At 38.5% G+C, this 11,292-nt stretch overlaps 1 protein-coding gene across 1 annotated transcript in view; it reads right to left on the bottom strand.

Annotated features, from left to right (window-relative positions):
* Positions 1–2,270: 2,270 nt before the first annotated feature.
* The window catches only part of LOC110325314 (ATP-binding cassette sub-family A member 3-like), a 129,078-nt gene continuing 120,056 nt past the window's right edge, over positions 2,271–11,292 (bottom strand). Inside the window, exons 26-30 of the mRNA XM_021203277.1 lie at positions 6,794–6,981; positions 6,251–6,421; positions 5,693–5,883; positions 2,901–2,974; positions 2,271–2,411 (exon numbers count right to left, since the gene is read on the bottom strand). Of these exons, the coding sequence (XP_021058936.1) occupies positions 2,271–2,411; positions 2,901–2,974; positions 5,693–5,883; positions 6,251–6,421; positions 6,794–6,981 (765 nt within the window). The remainder of the gene's footprint in view (positions 2,412–2,900; positions 2,975–5,692; positions 5,884–6,250; positions 6,422–6,793; positions 6,982–11,292) is intronic.

Genomic DNA, 11,292 nt, shown 5'->3' with positions numbered 1-11,292 from the left:
GACTTGAGTATGTGGACTTTGATTATAGGTCTGATGTGAAATTCTGGTCTGTGCAGGCCCATGTGACTGGAACTAGGGTAAAAAAAACATCTGCTATATGAGCTGTTTGTTTGGACCTAGGCCAGGCACAGCCAGTATGTGAGCCTTGGTCTGGAGCTACAGCTATAGGTGTGTGTGTGTGTGGGGGGGGAGCAGATGAGAGCAGGTGGAGGGAATCACCAGGTAGAGTCAGAGCAATTGGTCCTGAGGTCTGTGAGTGCAGAGATGGCATCATGACAATGGGGTAGATGAGAGAGGGAAGAAGAAGTGATTTCCTGTAGCTGTCCAGCAGCCATGGAGAAGGGGGTATACCTAGAAGGAGAGCTGGGGATGGAATTAGGATGGGCAGACTAGAGAAATAATGAGCCAAGACAAAGTTCTATGATCACTGCTCAAATTTTAGTGTTCAGCGCCGAATATAGATGGAAAAACCCAAGGACCCATCCCTTTGTTTCCGCTGGATTGAGTTGCAAAGGAAGCTCTTCAGCAGCTCAGGGGGTAGGCAGTTGCTCAAGTCTCAAGCAGGAAGATTTAAATGTAGGGAGGCCAGGCCCCTGGCTCCAGTGTCTTGTTTAGCCAACTCAAGGCTGGGGGAAGGGCACAATTTACCAGTCAAAGACAGTTCAAAACAATATTGGTTCATGCATTAAAAAGTCTGGGGCTAGGCCCCTGCTAAATTGTGACTTCATGTTGCAGACTATTTTTGGATGATTTTAGAGCAGTGTCCTAAATTCCAAGTATAATACTAATATTTCATTCCAGAAAGATGGCCAGAAACTCAGAGTTCCTCTCCCATAACATGAGCATCATTTGGCTGTTTGTGCTTATTTGCAAGAATTAAATATTAATGAACCAACTTAACTCATGATATTCTCTTGTTATTGCTATAGTGAAATTTTCTGGTTTTGATTTAGGACTCCCATGCCAGCAGACTGAAAAGCTAACTTTAAAAGTTGTGTTTGTGTATGAGCCTGTGTGAGTGTATATGTGTGTACTTTCTGCTTATTCTTTTGTGGCATAGCCTCTCCCTGAACTTGGGGCTTACATTTTCTTGGCAAGACTAAAAGTCAGCAAACCCCAACGATATTCTTGCCTCTACTCCTCTTGGATATAGGGTTACAGGTATTTATGGGACACCCAACTTTGTTATGTATGTTTTGGGATTGGAACTCTGTTCCTCATGATTGTACAGCAAGTGGTCTTAACTACTAAGCCATCACTTTAGCCTCTAACTTTTATTATTATTACTTTTTAGTTGCACACCAGTGTTTATTGCATCATTTTTTCACAACTGCCAAGTAACCACATCAACGAAGGTGTCCAAAAACAGAAAGGAAGACCAGAAAAATGTGGTTATATATATATATATATATATATATATATATATATATATATATATAGATATTTATATATGGAAATATTTCTCAGCCACCAAGAAAAATGAGATTAAATTATTTGCAAGAAAATGAACACATGCAAAAAAAGTCATATTAAGCAAATTAAGCCAGTCTAGAGAGACAAATATAGTTTCTCATTTTGAGATCCTAGGCTTTCCATGGTCAAATAAAACCATGTGTGTGTATAAACTGACAGCAGAAGGCGCCCACAGGGGCAAAGGGAACAAACAAGAATGAGACAGGGCAAGGAGAGAGAGAGAGAGAGAGAGAGAGAGAGAGAGAGAGAGAGAGAGAGAGAGAGAGATCAAGTGAGAGGAATGCTCAAATGTAAAATGTATGACTATATGAAAACTAAAAGTAAGTAAATTAAAATGCAAAAACAATAGTCCTAAACAAAAATAATGGCTTACTTTCTACTGATCAATATGATTTTTCTAAATGACCCCACTCCATCCTCAGAACTCATAAAGGTAAAAAGTGTCAGTTCTTGTCACCAGACAGGAAGCCCGAAGTTGAGGGAAAATAAGCAAAGCCCCGAGATAAAGAAGCTGGTCAGAGTCAGCCAAGAGTCTGGCTCAGCTCACACTAAGATTTGAAGAGACTTTCGGAGCTGTGCGTGGGAGGCAGAAGGAGAATAAAGTGCTAACTTTTACATTTAGAAGTAGGGCAAAATGAATCATCATAGTTCAGATAATCCATTATTCACTTTAACTTTTAAAGACTGCAAACTATCTATTTCAGGGTTTTTATTTGTAGATGTACATATCACAGGACTTCTATGTATTTGGTGCAGGCAGCAGTCTGAGAAAGAGGACCACTGGTTGGATTGCAAGCTTACTGCAGCTTTATTTCCTGATAAGTTCTCATTTTATCAGTATTAGCGAAGGTCAGAAAGATTTGTTCAAGAGTTACTCGTTTGACAGAATAGTCTTCTAACTTGAACAGCACTTTAGCTTCCTCCAAAATTTCAAATACCTTGAAAACAAACAAACAAAGGCAAAGTTATCACATAGAATCTCTAGGTGACCCTTCCTTCACTTGACCTTCCCCAACCAGGACAAAAAGATAAAAAGAAGCCACAAAGCACAAGAGAGAATGATTGAAAAGCAGATAGGAAGCAGCTATACTGCCTGCCACATCATTCTGCGTACACATACTTTTTAGACAGAGATTCTACATGTAGCCTAGGCTGGACTCAAACTGGATATATCCTGTCCCAGTCTCCAGAGTCCAGGAACTGCAGGCCTGCCCACCCATGCCTACCTAACCATCATCATTCTCTTGTTGAACATGACATAATAATAGAATTTAGGGGTCAGAAGACTCAATTAAATTCAGGAGGCCTTGGGAAGTAACAAAATTTCTAATTCTCTTCTAATTAGATTCTCATTTCATATGCTTAAGTCCCCATATTTTCTATTTATCCTCTATATTACATTAGATTGACAGGAATTTTGCAACCACCTTTCCCCAGTAGATTTCCTTGCTTGGAATATAGTAGCCAATAGTCCCATGAAATTCCTGGAATTTGATGTTACCTAAGAAGAGAAAGATTTTTGACAGGTGATTAATGGAGAGGATCATAGTGTTTCTTTGTAATAATAATAATAATAATAATAATAATAATAATAATAATGATACAGTATTGCTTTATAGTGTTGGCTGGCATGAAATATACTAGCCCAGGTTGACCTGAAACTTGCTATGTAGCCCAGGCTGATCTTGAATTTATGGCAATTCAACTGTCTTTGCTTATCATGTTCCGGAATTACAGGTGTGCCCTAAATACTACTATTTGGTAGCTTTAAAAAAAATCCTATGTAGTTTCTATTTTAATGGCCCCCACATATGCCAGAGAAAATATGTTAAATTAATACAAAGGATGATATAGTCCTTAAGATTATAATTACCAACAGTGATGACCTTAATTATCTCAATATATTTACTTCTTTATAAAATACTACTTTATTACTTATAGTTTGAAAAACTGCAGAGAGTTGGCTAATTAAATCTGGAAAAAAATCATAGCTTACATCACTATCTACAAAACCCAAGAGAAAGTGGGGAAGAGCCTCGAGGACATGGGCACAGGGGAAAATTTCCTGAACAGAACACCAATGGCTTATACTCTAAGATCAAGAATCGACAAATGGGACCTCATAAAATTACAAAGCTTCTGTAAGGCAAAAGACACTGTCAATAGGACAAAAAGCAACCAACAGATTGGGAAAAGATCTTTACCAATTCTACATCCAACAGAGGGCTAATATCCAATATATACAAAGAACTCAAGAAGTTAGACTCCAGAGAACCGAATAACCCTATTAAAAATGGGGTACAGAGCTAAACAAAGAATTCTCAGCTGAGGAATACCAAATGGCTGAGAAGCACCAATGCCCCTAGGGGAATTTCAGGGTGGGGAGTGGGGGAGTGGGTGGGGTTCACCCTTATAGAAGCAGGTGGAGGGGGGATGGGATAGGGAGTTTTTGGGGTGGGGGAACTGGGAAAGGGGATAACATTTGAAATGTAAATAAAGAAAATATCTAATAAAAAGAAATAAACTTTCTCCTAGAAGTTGCCTTAGTCACAGTAACTTATCAGAGTGACGGAAAGTAATTAACATGTACAGCTTAGTGACTCACAGGTTAAATATAACCAACACCCAAGACTCCAGATGTTGTCTGTGTGTGACCAACTAAGTTTCTCTTCCTTAAAGGCACCTACGGTTTCTACGGCTAAGCATCTCTTAGCTTTCTTTATTGTATTATTATTTAAGAATGGATTCTTAAATATAATTGCTTTGTTTTGAATTCACTGTTCTTTACACAAAGAATATATAGTACATATTCTTTTAATTTCTATCTTTTAAAATATGTTGTAATATATAGCCGTTATCATTAACTACACATCCAACAGAAGGCTAATATCCAAAGTATATGAAGAAATAAAAAAAAAACTAGATATCAAAACAAATAATGCAATTAAAAATGTGTATATATTTGAACAGGGAATCCTTAAAAGAGGAAACTCAAATAGCTGAGAAACAAAGAAATGTTCAATGTCCTTATCTATCAGGGAAATGCAAATTAAAACTATTTTGAGATTCCATCTTATACTTGTTAGAAACACAAGTGACAGCTCTTGCTGGCAAGAATGTAGAGTAAGGGGAACACTAATCCATTGCTGATGGGAGTGAAAACTTGTATAGCCACTACAGACATCAGTGTGGAAATCAGTATGGCAGTTCCTCAGAAAATTGGGAATCGATCTAACTCAAGATCCAGGTGTATACCCAAAGGACACTTCATCTTATCATAAGGACAGTTGCTTAACCACATTTGTGGTTGTTCTATTTATATTAGCTAGTAATTGGAAACAATCTAGATGTCCCTGAACTGAAGAATGGATAAAGAAAATGTGGTACATTTATACAATGAAGTGTTATTCAACTGTTAAAAAAATTATCATGAAGTTTGTAGGCAAATGGATGGAATTAGAGAACATCATCTTGAATGAGGTAACCCGGATTCAGAAAGATATAAAATATGGTCCATATTCAATTATATGTAGATATTTGCCATTAAATAATAATAATAATAATAATAATAATAATAATAATAATAATAATAATAAAAAATCAACAACTCAACTATAATTTGTAGACCCAGAGAGGTCAGGTACAGCTGAAGGTACTAAGCCATGGAAAAGGAAATAGAATAAATTTTCTGGGTGGATTGGGTGCTGGGAAGAGGCAGGAATGGCAGGATCAGGTGGAGAGAGAAAGGAAAGATGGAGTTGAGGAAGGGGATGTGGGGAGAGACAGCTATAATTGAGGGGCATTTGAGGTCTGGTAAGGTAACCATAGAAATTTCCTTAAATATATGAAGGTGATTCTAATGAAGTTTCCAAATAGTGAGAGGGACTGAGTTCCGATTGGCCATATCTTGTCACCAAACAAATCTATAACCATGTCTGGGTTATAGTATATTGGGTTCTTGGTCCAAGGGATCACACAGAAATTCCCAAACAACACAGGCTGTTGCTAAGACAATAGGTTGCTCTTTACAAACTGACAGTAAGGCCCCAGTGTTGAAGACAAACTTTACACAACTCATAGTAATTCATAGAAATTATTAAAACGAGCTTAGTAGAAGGGTTCAATAAATATGAGCAATTCAATGAGAAGTATAAGTGAAAACATGTAGCATAATAGTAAACATGACTTAACAGTGATGAATCAACCACACCTATGTTACCTGGGAAAGTTACTTTAATGAAATTTTTGAACTCTTCTACTTTATCTTCATCCTTAGCAATATTGATTCTTACTGTTAGAGTGTATACATGACCAAACCTCTTTCTGACGTGCTGGGGGGTGCCTAGGCATGTAAACCCCCCTTTCACCATGATGGCCAGCCTAGAACAGAGGGCCTCACATTCTTCCATTCTGGGAGGAAAAAGAAGATAGGTCTTAGGAGACTCAGGGAATACAGTCAAACAACTAGGGTTGGATGTCTTAGAACTGGAAACCTTGGCATTATAGAGAGTCACCACTGAGACCATATTTGGAAAGAGGACATTTGGAAACTTAAAGCAGTACATACCCAAATCCTCACTGAATTAGCTAACTAGTATTTTCTCTCAGTTGATTGTATCAGTCAACTGAGCTCTCATGTAGCAGGTTCACCCACAGTTGCTTCTCTGTAGCTCCTATGTTTAGGAAAGTTTACTGACTCATAGTCCTGGCAGAAATTAACTTCATCCTATACCCATTGCAGCTTCTAGTTTCCAGCCAAGATCCCAATGGCTCTTACCTGTGGGAAGTTATGATGATAGCTTTACCAGCCTTACAGACCCATGTAATTGTTTCCCAGAGCAGATGTTGAGCTACTGGGTCCATGCCAGTAGATGGTTCATCCAGGAAGACAACTGAAGACTTTCCCATTAGGGCAATAGCGGTGCTTAGCCTACGTTTGCTTCCAGCACTCCATAATGTGAAGAAGAAAGAGTGATATATGTCATTAACTCATAGGATTGTTTATACATTCAGATTACTGGATAAGACTCAAAATAGATTATTCAAGTGTGTGTGTGTGTGTGTGTGTGTGTGTGTGTTATTTCCAAGGAGTACAGAGATTCTTTTTTAATGCAAAAATTGTTCAAATCTGCAAAAGGTTAACCCCATCCAAATTGCAAGTGGGATATGTTGTTTCCCTGATGTCTGAGCTTGGCAGAGTGCTAAGTTATTTTAATCACTGCCTCCATGTGCCAGAGGTAGAGGTGGGCTTTGTGGGCATTCACTCTAAACAGTAGAAGCACAGGATAGTTCACATAATAGCAATGACGCAATGTCTCACCTGTACGTGTGGATAAACTGGTCAGCAATGGGTTCCAGGTGCACTGAATGCAGAAAGGCTTCCACATACTCATTAATGTCTTGCTCTAGGACCCCCCACAACCTAGCGTACATGACCAACGATTCCCGGCCTGTCATGTGGTTCAGCACAGATTCAGACTGAGGACAGTAACCAATTCTTGACCTAATCTGAATCCAAAAGGGTAACCATGAGCAGTAGATCCATGTCAGCTCTTCCACAGAATATAAATCTCATAGGGATGAGGTATAGCATGTGAGGCTGTTTAACTCACACTACTAAGAATTTTGATACCCCTACAATTCCCACTAGGAATGGTTTATTCTTCTTCCTTTAGCACTTTTATAGATAGAGTTCAGTGAAGTAAAAAAGAAGGCATCAATATCACTAAGTGGAATTTCAACATATATGTATTGTATATTACTAATATGTGTCTTTGTCTGTTAGATGAAGTTGCCTGTTTAAACACTTGTTTGAATGTTTAAAAGACTAGCTATGTTAATATCCTAATTAGTATTTTGTTTATATGAAAGGTCAGCTAATCTCTGCCAGATCAGCTCTCTCACAGACAGGAATTATAAGCTACCTGTACATATATAAACTATATAGAAATATATATTTTTATGTATTTAGCCAAGTTAATGCTGAAAGAATTAAGGCAACTTATCACTTCATGAGTAATATAGAGTAAAATTTACAGTGTGAATTCAGCCTTCTCAAATGCCAGTTAAAATTCTTAAAATTTGTTGAAGGAATATAGCAGAATTAACACTCTCCCAATGCATCATTAATAATGTTCAGGATATAATCTAAAATTAATTGGCAAAAGATGTATGCAAATTACCACACTTCAGTGAACACAGTAGAAACTGGGGCTCAACCACAATACTGGAATAATCAGAAGCAAATTTTAAAGAAACTCTTACAAGTATCCTTAAATGAGGATAATGAAAAAAACTTGTATTTCAGATAAGTAAGGAAACACCACAGGAAGTAAAACCACAATAAAGAAACACATGAAAATTCCTGAGCTAAAACTTACGTTTGGGGACCTGGGGAGGTGGCATAGTTGGTAACATGCTTTGCATCCAAGCCTGAAGGCTGAAGTTCTGATCCTTAGCCTTCACATGAGAAGCTGGGCCTGGCAGTAGTGGGGGAGAGGTAGATCCTGAGGGCTTGCTGGCCAGGAAACCTAGTCAACTGGTGAACTTCAGCTTCAGTGAGAGACTTTGTCTCAGTGAGAGATGTTGCCCTCTGGCCTCTCCAAACACAAATGTGTACATGTGTACCCACTATTCATACATATGAACATGTACATACAAATAAAATAATTGAGTCAGGAATAAAAAAAATCAATCAAGTAAAATTAACATGAAGTTGAATGTAATTTGAAGATAAAAGAATAAACTAGTCAGTATGTATTTGTGTATAGTCATTCAAACAGACATTATATAGGAAAATGAAGAGAAACACAGGACCTCCGGGGTGCCAGATCTAAGGGATGAGCATATGTAGAAACAGACTCATGAGGGGAGCAGAAGGAACATGCAAATGTGTACTTTGTTTTGAGTATCTCTGTGGTGGGAGCCATGTTGTCTCTCCTGGGAAAGGTGCATGTCTGTTCTGCAAGTGACTTCCTTGAGGCAAGGCCCCTTGGAGTCTTTCTCCCACTTGGCAAGGACCAGTGGGGATGATAACCAGAACGACCGTGTCGATCCTTGGGAGATATAGCCATGGTGCCTGCCTATTTAAAAGGTTAAGTAAAGACATGAATGATCAAGACCTTTAAAGAAGATTCCTTATTGGATGGTCTCAAAATTAATAGGAATATGTGAGGAAAAAGGAGGGGGCTTGGCAACATCAACTACTACTTCTGAAGACCTAAGCATGCCAGCAGACTGAAGAGTTCAAAACTTAGAGAAGCTAGGGCCTAAAGGTCAACACTAAAGAGTTCATTCTTAGGACTAGTTCACTTTAAGGATAAGTTAGTAAGTAAAAATTGTTATGCTCTTAAAAAATATAAGTTGGATAGAGTCATCTTTGCCTTAGGGAAGGTCTTACACAAAAGAAAGAACAGTATGAGTAGATGGAGAAGTGTTAGTTGTTAGTCTCTGCTCTTTACAGGAAAGTTGTATAGGGCAGGACCACACTGTAAAACACAGACAGATTATGGCATAAAGACAATTTACAACTTGGGAGCATACTGAATTAGGGGGTGATAAAACACAAAGGTTATAATCCTGTTAAAATTTTGGATTCTAATTGTCTTTTACTTTGAAACTGCATGTCTGCTGCCGGCCTGTGCACAAACTAGATGTGCCTGGCTAAATATAATCATTTTTGGCTTGCAATACAATACTTAAATCATTATGGCCTGCAGTATTCAGGTGTGCTTAGCTATGACATAATCGTTTGGATTGTAATAGGTGGTCCTGAATGTGGAGTTTGCAGGTGAGCTGAGGGCATGAGCGTGGGAGAACCAGCAGCCTGACCAGCTCAGATACCTCTCAGACATTACCCCATCGATGAACTGCTGGAGTGCATGAAGGAGCTCTCCCTACAGATTAAAAACTACAGGATCTCCATAACATAGGGCAAACACAGGATATCTTTGAGAGTCCCAGTGAGGTTCCAGTACTGATAGAGTGAGTGAGTAGCAGAAACCAGAGGCCTTGTGCCAGACCATCAAGTCATTGCAATTGACATGTATGGACAAAAGAGTATACTGTGAGACACACTGTGACACATTACAGCTTCCACTCTGAGCTTTCCTCCCTGTTGTGGGGGACTTTGCAAGAGGTATGATGAAAGGAGAGATGAGTGGGGTTGGGGTGCATTATGTGAAATTCAGAAAGAACCAATAACAAAGTGGTTTTTTGTTTTTTAAACGGAGCTGTTTCTTTACATAGATATTGGGAAGGCTATAGGGGGTTAGGAGGACATTATTTCCTAAAACATGAATTAATCAGTGGATTATTTACTAGAGAAGGTCAGACTAGTCAATCAGATTTCCCATGCTAAGGCAAGGAACAGCTCATCTCAAGACAGGTCCGCAGCCTCACACCTGACAGCTTTGCTAAGTCTAACATGATGTTGCCTAGGTGTTATTGTACAGAAACTGGAAGCATGATATGCATGAGGTGATGTTAAAAAAAAAACCTTACAAAATGTACTTAGCTATCATGTTATCTTTTCAATAATAAAATGCTATCTAGAAAAAAATGTATAAAGAATACACATGGACTACTTATAGGAAAGAAAATTGGTATCTTTTAAATATTCCCTAGAGTTATATAATCTCACAATAAGAAAAAAACTGTTTTAGTGACATTTTAAAAAATGGAACACACCAAAGAAAAAAATAAATAAATTGACAGGCTGGGTCAAATAACCCATTGTAAGCGTGGGGAAAAAGACACTGTCATACATTGTCACTGTGCATATTCACACAGCTGCCCAGGGGAAACAATCTGGTAACCTTGAAAAGATGGTGTATGGTATACAACCGTATTCCTAATAAAATAAAAATAGACCTTTGTAGTTGACTGTATATAAACAATGTCTGTAGCATGATAAAGTGAAGGAATGGAGAAGAGTTGGGTACAAGAAGGACCGAGGGTCGCTAGCTGTGCCACACACACACACACACACACACACACACACACACACACACACACTGTTTTCATGTATGCCTTAAGTAGCAGATGCATTTGTTCAGTTTAGACTCTCTGCACTGCCCTGAGGTAAATATGCTCCGGTTCTTAAAAGTTGGTCTGTCTTGGTTATCTTAAAAGTCGGTCTGTCTTGGTTATCTTAAAAGTCGGTCTGTCTTGGCTATCTGCTGACATCCTAGGTATAATTCTTCAGTTTCCCTTGGTTGCATATGCAGCTTTCTTCAAACCTGTGTGCACACTTTAACCCTGTAGCCCGGCTTCTCTATGCACCACTCCACTGCACCAGGCTTCAGGGAGACCTGTTAGACAGTTACAGGTTGACTGCACCCAAAGCCACCAGCCAATTTCTTTCATGAAAGTTTATTTCTTATCTGGCTCGAAAGAAAAAAAACTAGCCAAAATTTCCCTCTAACTCACCAATTTTTTATGATTTCTTCTCCAGTTTCTTTATTCAGTATTTCAGTGTTGAAAACCCACCAAATTAAGTCCATATTCTTTCTATTGTATACATTCCTGATAGACTGTCTCATCCACTTTGACAATTTAAATTTCATCTGTACTTTGATAAATCCCAAATTCATATAACTTTACTATCATGTGTTCATACTCTTCAGTCTATATTCCTATTTAAATGTATCATTGATGCCTCAAGGTCCAATACCCTCCAAACATCATACTCTCTCAAGATATTTACTGTCTTGGGGACTGGCATCTTCACCCTCAGAAGTTCAACAAAGAAACCTGGGTGTCTCTCTCTCTCTCTCTCTCTCTCTCTCTCTCTCTCTCTCTCTCTCTCTCTCTCTCTCT

The sequence above is a fragment of the Mus pahari genome, chromosome 1 (assembly GCF_900095145.1).
Source record: "Mus pahari chromosome 1, PAHARI_EIJ_v1.1, whole genome shotgun sequence".
Taxonomy (NCBI): Eukaryota; Metazoa; Chordata; class Mammalia; order Rodentia; family Muridae; genus Mus; species Mus pahari.
Note: the sequence above shows the minus strand (reverse complement) of the source record. Positions and strands in the feature narration are given on the sequence as shown.